Below are 19,538 nucleotides of genomic sequence, written 5' to 3'. Positions count from 1 at the left end.
TTAGGGTTTAGATGATGCCAAATTATATTCCAATTTGATTTATATTATTTGATTTAACTTGAAACTGTCATTACCTTTGCTGAAAATTTTAATATTGATGCTTGATTAAAAAGATTTCTAATGCACTTTCTTTAAATAAATTATAATCTTTGAAAAACAAGCTGGACTTGTTATTTCATGTGTCTAGGTTGCCATTAGCAGATCTATCGCCAAAGTGGCTTAATTAATTATAGGGTTTAACAAGTGTAATGACGTCGGTTTTCTGCAGATGTATATAAATGTATATATTTTATGAATACGTTTATTAATTAAGTCACATGATTCAGTTGCTCAAAATATGTCATGTTAGATTAATGGGCCTTGTGGTTGATTTATAATTAATGGTGAATATTGTAGAGGTAGGTAGTGTAGCTTATGACGTATTTTCTATAGAGCCGCTGGATCACTTCCATACCTGTGCAGGTGACTCCCACAACTCTACAGGAAGGGTGTGCTGCCCTCTCGTGCAAGATACCTCTTCTCTAGTGAAGGGTCTGACATTTCTCAATGCAAATATTGTGAGCCTCTAGTGCCTATGCTGACATCCCTGGCCATCACATTCCAGGTGTTGTTCTGCTACTCTTTCCAGGGAAGTGTCTCTGTTCTTAACTGCAGGTGCTGGCCAGTGCAATGAGGCCCTGTTGCTCAATACAGGCAATGACACACTTTAGAGTGCTTGTTTTGGCCCTCCTCTCTAGGACAGGTGGTGTGTGCCATTTAAGTGCAGATACTAGGACCGAGTCCTATGTTCTACTTTACTGGTGTTGGCCCCTCCGTTTTGCAATGCAGGTATGCATACTCTCTCCAGTGCTGGCGCTCCTCCCTCCGCTGTGTCCTAGGCCTCCACACACACATGAAGACTTGCCTGCTCTGCTTCCTGCAGCTGCACCTCGAGGGCTCGCTGCATCTCCTCTTGTTGCAGTTGCCGTCTTTTCTCCTCCTCCTGCATGAGGGTCTCATTTTGCTGCTGCGCTTCCTTCAGGCGCTCGATCTCCTGCTGTTGGCGCTCCCTCTCTTCCTGCAGCTGCCTCAGCCGCAGCCGCTCCTCCTCCTTCGCTGCTCTCTGCTGCTCCTTCAGCTCCCGCTGCTCCCGCCGCTTCTGCCTCAAGTCCTTGTGGTAGGACTTCTTCCCCTCTGCCTGCAGCCGAATGGCCGTCTGTATGGCTGAAGAGGAAAGCACAAAAACCCATAAGCACCACCACATCATCCTCTATGTTGCCACAGCCACATCAAAGTATCTCGCAGTCATAGTGACCATCACTGTGTCTATTCTGGCAAAGTCTCTCCGATGGCACAGCTTATTTGGTTAACAAATCTCTTACATCTCCTCAATATGTGCTGATGTACCTCTTTATGTATGCAGTGCCCATGTACTGTGTTTACATGATGCATTGCCAAATCTAATAATGTGTTTGAAGTCTCATTGTAAGGTGAGACAGGATCACAGTAAACACGTTGTGAGTGGCATTGTGAACAAACACCACACTCTCTTCGAAAGGTAATATTTTAACCATATACATCATATTCAGTTGTTAGCTTCAGCAGCCTGAGGACACATTTCATGAACCTACCCCATCAATTTATTAATGGAAGACCTATTGCTAGTCCTCAGTATAAACTCTATAACCCAAAGAAATGTCTTACTATTTTAAACATAAATATTCCTGTAACCTAGTATGTAACCCCTCCTCCCACTGAAGGGTGCTTGGATTACCATTTTCTCCAGTAGAGCAAAATTGGTACCTCTCCTTTAAAACAAAGTCAAATTAGATGAAGTTGCTAAGTTCTATCAGCCAGGTAAAAAAAATGTGAACACAGACCATATGATCTAGGTTGCTAGTACGGTCCTGCAATGTATCTGCAGCCGATGAGCTGCTCTACAGCTCTGATCTTCTTCCATGTGGATATGAAAGCACATGCTCTTATGTACATTGTGCCAGGGGCTGTACATTGTATTTGTTATTCACATATCCGGATCATGAAATCAGGTGGACCTGTCTGTCTGTGATTTGTGCCGACTGGAATTCTGTATTGCAAAATTAAGTTTGCACACAGGTGTTTTGATGAAGACCCATCCTAAGTGTGATTTATATGCAGTGGTATCTAGTATCTCCTTCTGAAGAATCCTAGATAATATAGTTCTGTTGTATTTTCATTCATCAGAAATCCCATCTAGCAGCCTCTTCCAAATCCATTATTAAATGCAAAAGAATACTTCGTAATCGTGTAGTCGAAACAGCTATCCGATTTTACTGAAACTTTTGCGAAGTGTTCAAGTGTACTCGTAGTTCTGCCTCTGGTTGAACCATCTGCTAGCCTGCTGCCTCCTCTTCATGTGTGCTTTACAGAAAAAAGGAGATTCCTTATGGGAAGCTGTGCAGGTTTAGGGTGTTAGACCCCCACCAGTCCCAAGGGAGTCTGAAACGATTTTAATATTTCTAATAATTGTTTTGGCAACCTCGACAGCGAGTAAGGATGTTGTAATAAGCAAGAAGAAGGGTGACTGTATGATTAAGAGTACACAAATCATGAGGTAAACAATTTGAACTACTGCCACAATCATCATGATACCACTTTGTCATGCCTAGAACTTGTCATTAGTGCAATACTTCACCAACTATGTCAGATCTTCAGTTGCTTAGCCAATACCTCCTTGTCATTCCCTGCACCATCTTAGTCTATTTACTACCTGTCGTCCACTCTTGCCTCTGCCGCGTGTCCGTAGCACTCATCTCATAGGTTCTGGATGCAGTCTTCACACAGAAAATGCACCGCTTACCATCACGATCTGGAAGCACCTGGGGTAGGGGAGGAACACGATAAAGGTCACTGATGGTGTAAAATGCTCCAAACATCTAATTCTGTGAATACTCCGGGAATGTATGTAGAAGTCTGTCCACTGCTCCACAAGACAACTTTTCTATATTTTTCTATAATATTTATCCTACGATAAGTCTAGTTTCTATAATTTCATACATCTGTGCAGTTATTTTAAATTCAAACAATGCACATTTTGGATGAGGGTCTGTGGTATCTCTTTGTGCGTTGTAGAACATGAGTGTAGGTATTTCTCTGCTCTGTAGGTGATTATATACAGAGGGAGTCCTCCATGCTTGAGAGAGGAAGTTTGAATAAGAGGGAGGAGATGTGCTAAGCATGTTAGACTTATAGCTAATGGCAGCTGCCAAAAACCAAATCAATTGCTATTTATAGAGTAGCTAATGCCAGGGCCCATTAAAGGTATAGTAAGAAACTTGTTGTAATTTCTCCTTTTTGTCACTTTCCCCCCTTGGTAAGTTCCCCCACCCCTCTCCTCCCCGCCCTGTTGGTATGGTCCTTGAGAGCTTGCCATGGAATGTTGGCATCCCTCTGGTAGTCCTAGAGAGTGGGTGGCATAACAAGATTCAGCTTACCTTCTTCTGCCTCAGAGTAAACTTCATTTCAACAAAACTACTGGTACCTGTAAAGGGTTATCAGAAATTGTTCCTGTACCTGGCATCACATGGGTGTTTATTTTTATAAGGTATGATGCGATATGGAATGCTACAGGTTCTATAGGGCCCAAGAGAGAGGTTGTGATCAAGAGTGCTACGGGCTCTTGAGAGCTCTAACAAGATAGGTTGTGATCCGAAGTGCTTTGATAACCCACCAATGGTTTGTGTGCTAGTGAACAGAATAGTTTTCTCTGACTGCTGCCTTTACGGAGATCTTAACACATTTTGGTCTATCTGAAAATATCTTTTTTGGTTGGAGGGAGAATATTCTGGTGGCTGAAACTGGCATATTAGGGAGCTGCAACATTCCCCATCCCAGAATTTCACCAGCAGAAATAAGACACACTAGGACTATCCATAATATTATTCTGAACTGAGGTTGTCAGTCAGAATAGATGCTTATTATTGGATGTAGAACAGATGCTGTAGCCTGTGGATGAGCTGAACTTTTTCCAGAAGCTGCCGTTACACCAACAGACAGTACTGCCACTGATGTCCTGCAACAAATAGTCTGACTTAAGAGTTATCTGTCTACCTCCTCCTGTTCCTTTACCTTGATAAAGGTTTTATTGCTATGCCACCTGATGAGTGGTCACTCAAAGTGAGTTTCTTGATAACCCCTCGTAGGTTTTGTGAGCAAAGATATAGTTGGAATGTGGAATCTACAAATGTTAAGAGTCGCTATAGCCTTAGCAGTGAAGTCAACCAAATGTCCAAAGAAGGTTCTGGCATTAAAATGTTTTCATTACGTTTTTTGCAGAAACTGACCAAATCTGAATTCTTGGCCCAGGAGCACCTATACATGGTAATTTTGTATGACACCTCTTTTGATCAGCTCATAAGAGAATTTTAAAGTACTGAATAATAGGACATTTTTAAGCATTGCCCACAATGGTTCTGTAAATATTCAAGGAATGGCAACAGAGTAAACTACTCTTATAGAAAGTGAGGTAGTAGAGTACACTGCCAACCAGTTGATCCACTCTAGTCCTTTAGCTATACAAAGATATTAATATCTTACAATTAATATTATGACCAAGTCAAACAAAGGATCACATTTGACAAAGACTGGATCAGAGCCAAAAACCTTGCACTTCTTTTCGTACCTCATACAATAACAGAGTGAGTGAAGGTTGAAAAATCAGTGTAGGGGATTTCAAGATAATTTTAGGACGGATACAAGATCTGCTAAATCCGAAGATGAAGAAAGGAGGAAACGGTAAAGGGTTTAATCTTTTACTGAAATGGAAGGTGCAGAAATTGTCAGCTACCCTGAGAATGAAAGCCCGAGGGCTAAAATACTGTCTTGTTGAGTAGAGGAGAATATTAAAAAATATTTCAGGGAGATCTATGATTATCTGCAGTTGTATCCACACAAGAGACCACATTATGCTCAATCTCTACCAGGATTACTCTTGAGACTGGCCTTGAACCTGGCTTGGCAGCAAAGGTTGTGATAACTATACTGCTGTTTACGAGTTTGATACCGGTCTCTTTGGCACTCAGCACTTCGGTGATGAGCTGAGGATTTCAGTATGTTGTTTCATGAAGTCATGTTTAATAAGCAGAGAGAAGGATAACCGCAGATCCAGAAACATGAAGGTTTCATCTCAGAAGGTGGGCTTGAAGAACTGGGACTTACATACCTTTAGAGCCAGGAACTCCTTGGGGAAAATGAGGTAGAAGTTGTATTTTTAGCTAAGGGTGAATAATGACTAACACTAAGGCCATGATTAATAGTTTGGCAGATGAAGTTAACTGCATAAGGAATGCTGAAGACAATACCGCTGCCATCCCAGGGGACCTCCACCACCAAAACTATAGTTGTCGACCGCCCTCCAGACAACTCTCTACATTGACAGAAACTGCCAACAGGGTGATTCTTGTCAATGTAGGAAAAATATGGCATTGGGGGCTCCATCTATGACGGCAGGCCTTCAAACCTTTCAAAAGCTTTTTATTGTAATGAAAAAAAAAAAATTATGGCCCCCACACCTTGGGAATTTTCTTTCACGGTGTGAGGGCTAATATTCTTTTTTTCCTGTCCCTTCCCATAAGATTTTTCCTGGCGGTGGGGGACAAGATAAAAAGACATTACACCATACACCCTAAATATGGCAGATGGTGTAAATTCCTTCTTCTGACAGCCCTTATTCCATGGGTCGTTGGAGGAAGTATTCCGTTGACTGAGCCAACAGGAGCTCTGTTGATGGAATATGTTCAGTCTGGCAATTCTAAATGAGACAAACAGTGGATTTGGCAGACAGGGTAGTCCATCACACTTGCGACACAGTACCTCGTCTTTCAAAATCTAAATCAGGCCTTAAGTATTGGATATATGGCATCTGAGATCCGACTATCAACGGACATATCTACTGAAATAAAGCACCAACTGCCACCATTTCCCAGGAAAACACTAAGTAGCGGTTTCTATGAGAATTTTGATATTGACATATTTTGTCATGATTGGACAAGTTCTGCCCACAAGCAGTGACAATCTCTGTTCTGGAGAACCTCTTTGTCTCTTTAGCAGGACACTGATATCACATATGAGAGTTGCATACATGATCACTGTAACTACTTTGTACACTAAAGAGTCTCTGCAGCGTGCGCTGCTCCGACTTCTCCGAGCCGGTCATTGATGGTGCCCTTCACATTGATGCTCTCTGTGGAGTCGATGGAGGCCTCTGCACCATCATCAACCGTGTCTTCGGTGCCGGTCTTGAGTGGGGTTGAAGCTTGTCAATGACCTTGCGTCTGGGGCTCGACAGCTGAGCGGTGTCCACACCATTTGACGGGTCCTTTTTCAAATCCAAAGTGTTCACTTTGTGCCAAAGGCAGTGGAGGCCCTGCAGGTGGCAGTGTCTTGTGCACAGGGCTCAATGCCTAACTCGCATTGGAGCAGTTATCTGCCTCGGCAAAGCCTTGTTACAAAAGCGGGGTTTGATCCAGTTAAGGATAAACGGGGGAAGAGAATCAGATAAACCAAACACAAAACAAGCCCCCGTTAACCATAAATCAGGACATTTACTTATTATAAGGACACAAAGCAGTCAGTCGTGCAGTGTATTTACATTCAGTTAAACCTCATCACACTGTTACATTATCACGCCATCAGCAGGGCCGGCCTAAGGCATGTGCAAGCTGTGCACCTGCACAGGGCCGCCAAACCCCAGGGGCCGCCACGCCAATATATATCCTTAGATACATATTTGCGTGGCGGCCCCTGGCAGGGATTTGGCGGCCTCGGGCCCCCTACCTACACTCCCTGCTCAGGGCCTCCGTGAGCCTAGAGCCGGCCCTGCCATCAGAATTATTTTGTAATAAGACACATAAAACATAATTCGAAATATTTTCAAAAAGACAGATTACTGGCACTTATACAAAAGGATCCTAATCCATATTTATTTTTCATAAAAAAGTGCCCCAAAAATAAATCAATTATAACACTCTCCTTAACTTTATACAAATGAAGACGCATTTCGGCCTTCTTAACGGGGACTTTTAGATTCAACTGAAGGTCTTCCTCAGGGCTGTACACAGTTGTAGGACACTAAATATGGGGAATAAAAAAACAAATCCTAATGAGTATAACCCTCTAATGCCATGTGTTCATATGTCTATTAATACTTTGAAAAATATATGCATACCCCACAGTGGGCTTATATGTTGATGACTTAGAAGGAGAACTCCCACGACTATCGTGAATACATCTCCTGTTATCTATCTTGGGATCTGATTGACTACATTTATGGAATATATGTCTGAATTTCCATCAGGCCCAACTGCACAAAGATCGTAAATGTATCCTTTTTTTGGAGCAATTCATGAATAGGTGAGACCTTGATCAATTGTTCTCCACTAATGTGAGGGGGCCTGGAAGATTACGTCTGCAGGCTCTTCCATTATGTTGCACCGGATCTCGCCCCACAGGATGTCGTGCTGACAGAATGCGCACAGCGGGTTGCCCCGCTAAATTGCCGGGTATGTCCCAAGACATTTTAACGTGCATGCACTGTTACACACAGAAAGAAACAATAATGTTAGCCATACAAGACTGCAATGCCATAGACTTCGAGGCATCCTCCACCTAAACACAAGGACCCGATTTCTGACTGACTACCCCTAGCACTGATACTGAGCTCACCTACCATCTCTGAACAGGCGGCATGCGGCATCCACACCTCAAAGACCATCATCTCAAGTAGATGGGTAATCCACTATCCCCCTATTCTAAATACCCCTGTATCTTTGATCCATTCTTTCCCCACTGATTGTTCCTCACCGGCCGGTGGATGTAGGAGAGATTTTTTTTTGCATTGTTCTTCTTCAGTACCAAAACCAATAAAAAAAAATTAAACCTAAATATTTAAACTAGAAGGAGTACACTTTCCCACACAAAAAACACTGGAAAACTACTTATGCTGAATATCCTGAAAGGACCACTATACCCAGAATAACACAGAGTAGAAGCACTTGTAACCCAGTTATGTTGTTAAACAATGACACAGAGTACAAAAGAAGCACAGGGGTAGCGTCCTAAACTGTGTTGTAAACAAGAAGCCCAGTAGAACATCTGGGATTAGGAACCAACTGCTTTGCTTGTTAATATGAAGAAGTTAGAGATAATGCGGTGAACCTGACGAATATAGTATGGATAGATGCCTGCACATCGAGGACTTATGTTAAAAAGAGTAAAGGAATTGGAGGCTTTGAAGGCAACTTCACCGGGAAGGAGTTTTCTAATTAGTGGAGCGCAATTGATTGAGGTCTCGTCTTTTCATGAACTGCTCCGAAAACAAATATTGTTTACTATCTTTCTGCAGCTGGCCCTGTTGGAAACTCAGATATATATTCAATAAATGTGGTCAAGCAAGTCCCACCACAGATAACAGGTGCTATTCATGGGAGTTTTCAATTTTTAAGTCAACTACACATAGGCCCACTATGAAATATGTATGTATGTTTCAAAGTATTAATAGGCATATAAACACGATGTTAAGGGTTTATATTCATTAGGATTTGTTCTTTTTATTCTCCATATGTAGTGTCCTACAACTGTGTACATACATCCCTGAGGAAGATCTTCAGTTTAATCTAAAGCTCATGATATGGTAGGCTGAAACGCGTTGGTATTTGTATATGGTTAAGGAGAGCCCGCCACAGCACAAAACCAAGCAAAGGATTAGACGAATTCGTACTTTCAGTTCAAAAGATAAGGGGTTTTAATTACTGTAACAAGGTGGAATATTGTGTTGGAAACTGTTTTATGTCATAATTGGTTGATATGTGAGACTCTCAGTTATGTGAAAAAGTACGATGGATTAGGATCCTTTTGTATATTGTCTTGACGTATTTTTGCTTAAAGGTTTTGCACCCGTAATTTGTCTTTTTGATAGTATATGTCACTTGTTCGAATTATGTTTTATGTGCCTCCTTCAGAAAAGATGCTGAAGGTGTGCTAACAGAGCAGGCAAAGTGCAATGAAGTTTAACAGACTGCTTTGTGTTCTTATAAAAAGTAACTGTCCTGATTTATGTTTAACAGGGGTTCTGTTCTGTGTTTGCTGCTTCGGCATAGGGCTTCCAGTGAGACTTTGAGTGAATGCCAGAGCTGACTGTACTAAAAACCCTGGATTTGGTCTTTATTTGAAGGCCGCTGGTCGTGGGGGTTGGCAGAGGTTCTTCTCCTTTAACACAGTCAGAGCAAGTGGAGGAAAAGGCTTCCAGGATGGGTGTGGCTTGGTGCAGCAGAATGCTGGAGTGGCCGTCGCCTTCTCCTACCTCTGGGCGGAAGGGGTTCTACTCGCCAAAGATGTCAGTGGCCAACCGCTGGTGTATCTTGGGGTGCACCCAACAACCTTCCCGTCAATACCGTATGGTTTTCTTTGAGCAGAAGGCGAGACAAGATTCTCACAAGGTGATGTCGTCGTGGTCCAGGGAGAAAGAGAGAGTTTACAAGCCTCATCATAGTCCGACCGGGGGTACTTCTGGAAGGTATTCATTCCATCAACCTTTGAGGACCCAGATTCTCTGGTGGCCAAGGTAGATGAAGAAGGCTTAGAGTCCTAACAGGATGCAAGGCTATGGCATTCGGAGACTTGATCACTGGGCAGTATTTGGAGGGTATTGACGAACTGGTTTTTCTGATGATAGGTGTCAAATTTTCACTATGTGGGTTCAAAAACTGTGGGAGACATGTCGAATCTTGGAGCCTTGGCTTGTACACATCCGACCCCATTGGCAGAAAAACAATCTAACATAGTGTCAGTGTCCATGCACATTGCTCACTAAGGGACCATGTATCTCATGGCTCAAAAGACTTCATCGAAGAAAATCAACTTGCAAACATCAAGCGCAAAACTGGATGTCAGTAGTGGAGTCAGTATGCAGAGCATGGGAGTCTACAGCCACAATGCTACGAACACATATTTACGCTAGGGCTTAATAGGAGAGCATAGGAGCGTAATCGCTAGTTGGTAAGAATTAGTTATGACCATTTGTCACGAGGAGATGGGGTACAGTTGAAATAGGAGTCAATTCCAGAGGTACGGCTTGTTTGGTTGAATGAGCGAAATAATGAAACAGCACCGGAAGAATTGGGAGAGACAAGTTTTAGATTAGTTGAGTGGAGGCTGCAAGAAGTCACAAAGCATTTGAAATAACAAATGGGGTCTAGAACATTTATACATTTGAAAAACAGAATTAGGAATTTGTATGTTTCCCTGTTTTTTGCTGATAATCAGCCAATTTAACGACACGAGTGTGGTGCAGGGTTGTGATTGTGAAGGTTGAAATAGCAAAATTACATACTATGTCCAACGGATTGAATAAGTACTGGAGTAGGCCATCTAGTCAGCTGTTACAATAATTGACAGTGCTCAAAATGACAGTGGAGAGTAATGTTTTGTCAGTTTGAAAGGGGATGTGGGGACAAATGTTGAGATTATTGCGAAGATTGACTGTGAGGTAGTAGGAGACTTTGAACTGGAGATTAGAGGTAAATGTTGGAAAGGAGAAGAACATTTGACATTGGGATATAGATGATAAGAAAGACTGAATGACGATAAGACTATGTCTTCCAGAGATGTAGTGTAAAGAGAGAAAAGCAGATAACGCAGAACAGAGCTATGATGAACACCAACAGGCTCAGGAGTAAGGTGCAGAGTGATGAACACCAGGAGACAGAAAGGGGTTGGTCAGAGAAGTAACAGGAGAACCAGGTGAGTGTTCATTTGTTGCATAGGTTGATGAGCACAGGCAGAAGAGTGGTGTGGTTGAAAGAATGAAAGGAGTCAAAATGTCTAGGAGTATTAGTACTGAAGAGAGATTGTATGGTATGTACATGCAAATTTGGATGTGTGACAGTCCAATTTCAATTGAATGTAGAGTTCAAAAAGTACTAAATGAGGAAATGCAGTGAGACGGTCATAATGCCTATAATGATTTTATAGAAGAAAGGAAGATGTGAAATGGGACGATAGTACACATGCATAGATGGATCACCACTGGGGTGTTTGAATAAGAGTAGGAAAGTAGTTGATCCTAAATACCGAAGGTGGTTTCAGAACTGAGAGAACAGTTAAAAAGTGATATGAGACAGGTTAAGGTGCATCATGAGATGCCTATAGGCTTTATCATTTGTTGGTCAGAAGGGTTGGATGGTGTAAATTGCAAGTGTGGAGAGAGTTACTAAACTATTCCTATAAACAAACTGACATGTATAAAGTTCGGGAACATAAACCATCAGACAGGCGTTAGGCGAGCCCCACCATCTTTACAGGCTTTGATGAAGTTTTCAGCCCTGCCCTCCTGGCCAACTAACCTCCACGCAGCAGCTCTTATCCAGTGGGATAAGTCCCTTCTTGTCTTTCCGCTCCTCGCTGAGGTAGTAGCATAGGGATGTGGTCTTGAGTGTGAACCATCGCTCCGTCCAGTTTCTGCGCAGAGTTCCTCTCTTCCACAAGTATCCCTGAGTCCAACCAGATGCAAGAGAAAACAAACTTAATGTCACACGAGACAAGCCAAATAATATTTTGAGACATGTGAAGTGATCAAGGATGGAAGCCGTGAGAAAGAAGAAGTGACTGAGGCCACACAGGAGATAATGGGATGAACATAACATAGCGACTGTAAAGATATGGATAGCAAAACATAAAAAGAAGGGGAAGAGAAGGAGGACGTTTAATCATAAGAGGAGAAAATGAGGAGGAAGACAGAGCGGAAGCGGAGCGCAATGGCATAGGCAGAAGCTGCTGAGACTAAACGTATTGCCTCTCCAGGGTGTATTTGTAGAGACTGTGACTTAATCTGCTCTGCAAGCTCTACCTGGTATGTCAGTTTCCCTCTCTCTATTCTCCTAAATGCATTGCGTTGCTAGCCTGTGGATTCTGCATTTGCCCCAAATATCATAAAGCCGCCTCTACCCAGCTGTACCAAGTCATACCTGCCTGTTCAACACGGGGAAAAAGAAACTAAGCAGCACTTGCCAGTTTAGCTTCCGGATCATTTCGAACCTGCCTGTTCGGTTCTGGGATCTATACAATGTTCCACACCACACCTCCCCTTTCATCTCTAACACCATAACCATCCACGCATTTCAATTCACTACCTAGGCCTACCCATTTGGCTCTACGTCAACATGTCTGCTTGGTTCCAGACTACTGATGCTATTCTATGGCTCCAAGACCATAATGTGTGCAAAGATCCTGTCCATAAATTCTAACCTACCCAAACTAACCTTACGATTCTTCTGGTATATCCAAAGATTTTCTAATATTGCAGGATGCTGGACTACTTGCCTCTGCCTTGCCACTCTGTACCCCTTCAAGCTAGGTTTAGGGCCAGAAAATAGCAAAGGTGACTTGCCACGTCTGTAGTTACCCCTGTGACCTCTCTCTGTCAAAACCATTTCCCATAAATATCCACATTCTGTGAGGTGTGCATTAACAGAGTATAAGCCACAGAGACAAATCCCCTACTTTCCCATAAAAGTGTAGCAGCCCAGAGGTGAAGGGTTTCTCCTGTCTGACTACTTTGCATAGCAGCACACATATATTCCCAAACAATAGAGCACTGTCTATTAAGTTTCATTCTCATGCTATAGTACAGAGCAACTTTCGCCAAAAGGAGTCCTCCCAGTTTTGTCCCATTAAAATTGCAGCATCCATGCTCAGAAGCATTCCATCAGCCCTGTTAAACGTCTAGCAATCCTTGACGTCAAATGATCATGCTATACAATTAAAAACATATTATTATTGCTTAAAAAAAGATGCTAGCTGTCGCATGGTGTAGAGAGCACGTCTGAGAATCGCCAGTACACTCCAAATGTATATGAAGAAACCTAATGTGTCTGTACTCAAAGCCAGAGTCTCTCTGTCCACTTAAAGCAATCGCCTCCTTCCTTTGCCTTTAAGGGAAACCTTTTTATCTACATGCTTTACATGATTTCAGGAGTGTCTCTCCTTCTAAAGGCGTCCTAACACAAAAGACATGTCTCAGATTTCATATGTCCATCGTCTTGATTCATAAATCCGGATATTTAAGACTGCTCTCTGTTTTGTAAGTTCTCCTACCCACAGGAGCCTCAACAGCAGCCAGGCATCAGTATTACACAGGTACTCTAGACACTCTACTGCAAACTCACAGGCACCTGTAACATTCAGCCCCCAACCCCGGACCATTCAGCACCACAGTACCACTCAGTAGCCCAGGATTTCCTCCCTCTTGCTCATGGATTCCTTTTAACTTAGCAACGCCACAGAACTACCTCAGTACTTTACAGACATTCTGATTGAATCAAAAATCTTCTCCACCTCCATAAACCTTCACTGCTTCCTTGCAGGAATGACACCACAAGTCTTCTCATCCATCTCAAAGGAACTCCCACAGTGTCAATTCCCTCACATTCTACTGACACGCGATTAACAACCTGCCCTTCTAATTGACACAGACTCCCCCCATTATAAGACACAATATCAGGCTGCATAACTCCCGTCCTAGCACCACCCTGCCCTTCTGTCACTCAAATCACCACAGAAACACAGACCTTGACTGCCACTTTACACAAATCCCACATTACCACAGCGGCAAAAACAACAGGTGTACTGGGGTGAATGTATGACAGTGTTCTGCATTCTGTCCATCAACTGTTGTTTTTGACATTACCACAGCAGCGCCTTCCAACCTTCCTAAATCTCCTACAGTACCACGGTCAGAACACAATTTGGAGTAATCCCAACAGCTCAGCAGTCCATCCCACGGTACCGTAGCCCTGCCCTCCTATCCTGCAGGAATAGCTCCAATACAGAAAATCTTCAGTACAGTTTTGTTCGCAGTACACATTGCCATTCTTCATCACCTATAACGATACCCGCTATTCTCCATACTGCCACAGTAGCCCTTATGCACATCCCTCACATCTGATCTCCCAAAGCCTACTCTAGGCCCATGTTTCTCCCATCTGCTTTCGCAACAGTTTAATGGACCAAGTCCACCCACCACCTCTGTTCGATTCTCTTCCAACTTCTGTTGCCCTCTGTAATGCTAACCACCAGCCAGCTCTTCTGTGTCAGGGAAAAATCATCATTTCAAATATTTTACTATATGTTTGTAAAGGGAGGTAAGAATGTGGAAAAAAGGGGGCTAGAATCAAGTAACAACCTGTTTGAGAACATCTTGGATTATCTCCTGATACACCTCTTCGATAGCCATGCTGATGATTTCTCTTTCGATTCCCTTAAAGAAACCTCCTGAATTAACCAGCTCCAGAAACTTCCAGACTGTAAGCCCACTCTGCTGGAGGGAATCCTGTGAGAGGCTTTCATCCAAGTCGCCAGAGTTCAGCTCTAAATTCATTGCCATGTACACCTTCTTCATTAGGTACTGTACCTACGGACGGGTAACACAAAATACCAAACTTATTAATATTTCGATGATGTTCATGTCAGTAAAGTTCAAAACTCTCTTCATCGCTACCAGCAATTACTTCACCACAAACGAGCAACCTCATTACTATAAAGACCATGCGCTTCTTAAACTTTTTCCTGCCGCACAAAAGGTTCCTATTGATCAACACACCATAATGGCAACAACGATGCACTGGTCCCCTCAAGGTTGAAAACGTTAATGAATGTATGATTAGCCAGAGTGGTAAAAAAGGGGGTGGAGTGGCAATTGTCTATAAAAAAAATGGACAATTATTTACCCTCACTTTGATCCTTTTGACTGTATTGAAGGGCTTCCTTTCTGTATCAATCTTTCAGCATCAGTATCATTTGCGGGTCTTTTGCTGTATCGCCCTCCTAATTCCAGCCCCACTCATCTCCCGGCACTATCGGACTATATAATTCAAGCATGCACCCGATATGCTAATTTCACGGTCCTTGGGGATTATAACTTGCACGTTGAAGATCTTTCCTGCCCTATAAGTTCGGATTTTATATCCACCCTAGCTGCCTTAGACCTGCCCCAGTTAGTTGCTCATCCTACCCATAGAGCTGGTCACACATTAGATTTAATATGTTCCAATCTTCCCGTTATGACGATTGATGCTCCTATTCCAGTAATATGGTCGGATCATTTTCTTATCCCCTTTTCTATCTTTTTGACTCGCACTGATAGACCTACCTTAACCCCGAGGGAACTAGGTAGAAACTGGAGTAAAATTTCTGTGCCCTCACTTGAAGGACATGTCAAAGATGGTAGCCCTTCCCCTGCCGAGGATTTGGACTCACGTATTTCTAATCTTAATAAGTGGGTTGGTGAGGCAATTGACTCACTGGCTCCACTCAGGCCGATAAAAACATTTAGGTCCTCACCAGCGGCCCCCTGGTACTCGGACGAATTACGCCAAATGAAATCCGCATGTAAAGTATTGGAAAGGTGTTGGAGATTTGGATACTCTACAGAAAGTAAATCAGAGTATCATAAAGCTCTTAAGGATTATCGTAAACAGATTGTCAAGCACAAAATAAGTTTCTTAACTGACAAGATTGATAAAGCTAGTAATGCTCCAAGAGAAATGTTTTCACTTGTCAGATCATTTACAGATCCCCAAGCTCTGATCCGTCTGCAGTCAGTCTCTCAAGAATTCTGCACTCAGCTCTCCGAATTTTTTGCGGAAAAGATTGCTCAGATTTACGCCTCTTTCCTGACTAGTGATAGAATTGACCCCCCTCCTACGGTACAGATGGACCTTAATATATCAGGCCCAGTTCTCACAGAATTTATAGAAATATCTGAGGAGTCTTCCCTCCAGGAATTATTAAGATGTAGGTCAGGATCGCCTGGGATCCCTGGCCTGCAAAACAATATAAATCGTTAGCATCTTTCCTCAATCCTTTTCTCAACCCCATATGGAACTCCTCTCTGAGCTCAGGGATTTATCCGGAAACATGGAAACATGCATTCTTGGTCCCGATTCTAAAAAAGGCCAATGCAGATCCAGAAAACCCGGCTAATTATAGGCCGATATCACTCCTTCCAGCTCCAGCCAAGATTTTGGAAAGACTGGCCCACCAGCAAATCACTAGCTACATAGAGAACAACGGCCTCTTCCATGATTCCCAACATGGATTTCGCAGAGGCTACAGCACGGAGTCAGCCCTCATTGAGATGGCTGATTCTGTTCGCTGGACATTAGATCGGGGCTCGAGGGCGGTGTTGGTGCTGCTGGACTTATCAGCAGCATTCGACACCGTCTCGCACCCTATATTGCTGGAAAGACTAAAGGCCATAGGAATCCAGGGTAAGGTCCTTAAATGGATAGCTTCATTTCTATCCGATCGAAAACAACAAGTCCATACCCCTCCCTTTAAATCAACAGCCAGGCAATTGAAATGGGGTGTCCCTCAGGGCTCGTTACTAAGCCCCCTTTTATTTAATGTGTACTTTTCACCATTAGCAGAATTGATCTCCCGCTCAGGCATCAAAACAACATCTTATGCCGATGATATTCAGTTGCTCTTTACCTTTGAGGAGCCTTCCTCTCTTACGTTTGACCCCCACAAAATCTGCTAAGAGATATAGCCAAATGGATGGATCTCAATTTTTTGAGATTAAATGCAGGTAAAACAGAAGTGCTCTTCTTAATCAGCCTTCCCCTTTAAACTCGAATCTATGGTGGCCGGAAGATCTGAGCCACGCCCCTACCCCGAAGGACTCAGTTAGAAATCTAGGAGTTCGTTGGGATTATCAACTATCCTTTGGGAGTCAGGTTCAAACAGTTTCAGCTGCATGTTTTTCTAAGATTAAGATCCTGAAAAAACGTATAAACTATCTGCCCTGTGCCAACAGAAAAACGATAATCCATGCGCTAATTATCCCTCACCTAGACTACGCCAATGGACTGTATCTGGGATTATCAGTAAGCCTCTGTCATAAACTTCAGATGGTACAAAACGCTGCTGCGCGTCTGATAGGTGGTTTCCCCGCATGCAACATATTTCCCCATACCTGTGTGAATTGCACTGGTTACCTGTGAGTTAACGAATTGAGTTTAAAGCCATGACACTAGCCTATCGAACCACCAAGGGCAATGGATCCGCCCATCTTAGATCCATTCTCCGTCCATACTGTAATTCAAGAGCCCTTCGCTCTAACACCAAATTTCTTCTGGCAACCCCTAGATTTTAAAAAACTCGTTCAGGAGGCAAAACGTTTGAGCTATGCGCCGCCCAAAGATGGAACAAACTGCCTCTTGACTTGCGCAGGAGTAAATCAGAATCTGAATTCCGTCGATCTTTGAAAACATTTTTGTTTCGCCGGTAAAACCCCCGCCTGAAGAGATCTTTTTTTAATCAATCAGCGCCGAGACACCCCGTTGGGGTAGCTGCGCGCTCTATAAAAGACACAATAATAATAATAATATTTAGCACCTACCAGTAAACTGACCTATATATATATATATATATACAGTATTAGATGTCATCAGACCAACCGGTGCCTACAGGACTGAGCCAAGAGATAAACTACCACTAGCAAGCACTGGCTGCAGGTCAGAGTAAGGAGAGAATCTATAGAAAACAGCAATGACCCGATCGCCCAGCCAGAGACATTTGTCTTTCAACAGCCAATGACCATACGGCACAAGGAAGAGAGTGTACACCATCGCAGTCAGTGGCCGTAGGGCATCCAACATTTGATAGCCATATAGCACAGAGCAGAGCGATAAAAAATTATCAGTAGCCAATGACCACAGAACACAAGAAGCCAAAAATAGATCTCATATTTTATGAGGCAGACAGAAGAGAACCCACCATTATAATTTAATACCAACAGAGAAAGGGACAATCCACTATCGCAAACCAATGGCAGCCGAGGAATAGCAATGAGACAATCCACCATCACTAACCAACAAGAACCATATACAGCGAGGCGTAAATTCACTGTTAGTATCCAGGGACAAGGAAACAGCGAAGTGATAATCCACATCAGCAGCATATTACCACAGAGCTTGAACAGCTAAGGGATACAGTGCTGCACCACCTGAAGGAACCACTGTATTCCAAACACAAGTTGCCCACCTCAAATGATCAGCTGCTCATTGGTCATACATTGGAGATATTTTAACAATATCAAGAGGCAACAAAAACAGTGTATACATGGAAAATTAATACAAAAAGCTAAGACTACAAAAATGATGGGTCCTTTTTGTTTATGTTTGTTTTTTATCCGTGTTCTTCTTCAGAAGACACACACACAGCCAATGTGTTTTGCCTATCCCAGGCTTCCTCAGGGCTGCAAACATCAAGAAACACAAATGTAACAATTGTGCATACCCAATAAAAGTTGACACAAAGAGTCCCTATGTTTTGAAGCAGCCTTAGATTGCTGAGGGAAACAATCCCAAAGGGGTTTTCTTACAGAAAGTCTATCACGGGGGATTGAATCCAGACGAAGGCGGACGCACGGAGGAACAGGGAGGCCGACCGAGAAATCAGAGACATTGCTGACTTGACAATAATACCACAGAGTGGAAGTGCATAATTTAAAGAGCACATCGGCAACGCCAAACACTTGTAGTTGGACACCCAACAAAAAACCGAGTGTTTTAAGATTTTACTAATATACGGTGGTTCCTCCGTGCAACGAGAAAACGTGGAGGCATTATCAAAAGCTTCCCAGTGTGACTCAATCATCAAAAACCAGTCCACGCTGAGAGAAAAAACTGAATACACTTATCAGACTTGAATCTGTAATCACATTGCAGATTCTATGAAAATTATATGTTTGTCCTGATGAAGGTGTAAAGATTGAAAGCCACCGAAACGCAGCGTCGACTTGTTTTGCTCATTGTATTGTCTGTTCATTTTAATTTGAAATCCCAACCCTTTCACAAAAAGGCTGTTTTAGTTGTTTTTAATTATTTTTAGATTGTGACCCAATTGGGAGGTCCAAATAAAACTAGAATTGATTTTTTATCCCTTTGTTTATGCTTATTATTCGATTACAGTTTATTGTTTGGTACTTACTGCTTTTGGCTCACTGCTGTTTTTGCCCCGTGATAGACTTTCTGTAAGAAAACCCCTTTGGGATTGTTTCCCTCAGCAATCTAAGGCTGCTTCAAAACATAGGGACTCTTTGTGTCAACTTCAACTCCCCCTCCCTGACATCCGTCACTAGGGGATCCTCCATTTGTTTGAAACATACCCAATAAATGGCATAAACCACCTGATGCATATTACAACCTAACCAATATTATAAAAACCTGCACCATATAAACCAATAATTATACAAACACGATACAGAAACAGAACATTACAATATGCCAATCTCTATCACGAACATTATGAATATGTGCAAACATACAAAATTGTTAGACAATAAATAAAACTTAAACCAACATAAGTGAAAACAAAAATATAAAAAATAGTGGGAAACACACATATAATACAAAAACATAGTGTACATAGTAAATGAGTTAAGGAAATATACAAAATGAGTGAGAAAACAAAAAAAGTGAAAAGAAATTAAGAATAAGTACAAGAGAAACATAAGATTAAAA

The 19,538-nt window shown here is 42.5% G+C and overlaps 1 protein-coding gene across 1 annotated transcript in view; it reads right to left on the bottom strand.

Moving 5' to 3' along the window:
- The window catches only part of DEF6 (DEF6 guanine nucleotide exchange factor), a 419,734-nt gene that overhangs the window by 140,391 nt on the left and 259,805 nt on the right, over positions 1 to 19,538 (bottom strand). Inside the window, exons 4-7 of the mRNA XM_078644309.1 lie at positions 14,195 to 14,422; positions 11,358 to 11,504; positions 2,729 to 2,837; positions 905 to 1,203 (exon numbers count right to left, since the gene is read on the bottom strand). Of these exons, the coding sequence (XP_078500435.1) occupies positions 905 to 1,203; positions 2,729 to 2,837; positions 11,358 to 11,504; positions 14,195 to 14,422 (783 nt within the window). The remainder of the gene's footprint in view (positions 1 to 904; positions 1,204 to 2,728; positions 2,838 to 11,357; positions 11,505 to 14,194; positions 14,423 to 19,538) is intronic.

This window comes from Lissotriton helveticus, chromosome 5_1 (genome assembly GCF_964261635.1).
Source record: "Lissotriton helveticus chromosome 5_1, aLisHel1.1, whole genome shotgun sequence".
Taxonomy (NCBI): Eukaryota; Metazoa; Chordata; class Amphibia; order Caudata; family Salamandridae; genus Lissotriton; species Lissotriton helveticus.
Note: the sequence above shows the minus strand (reverse complement) of the source record. Positions and strands in the feature narration are given on the sequence as shown.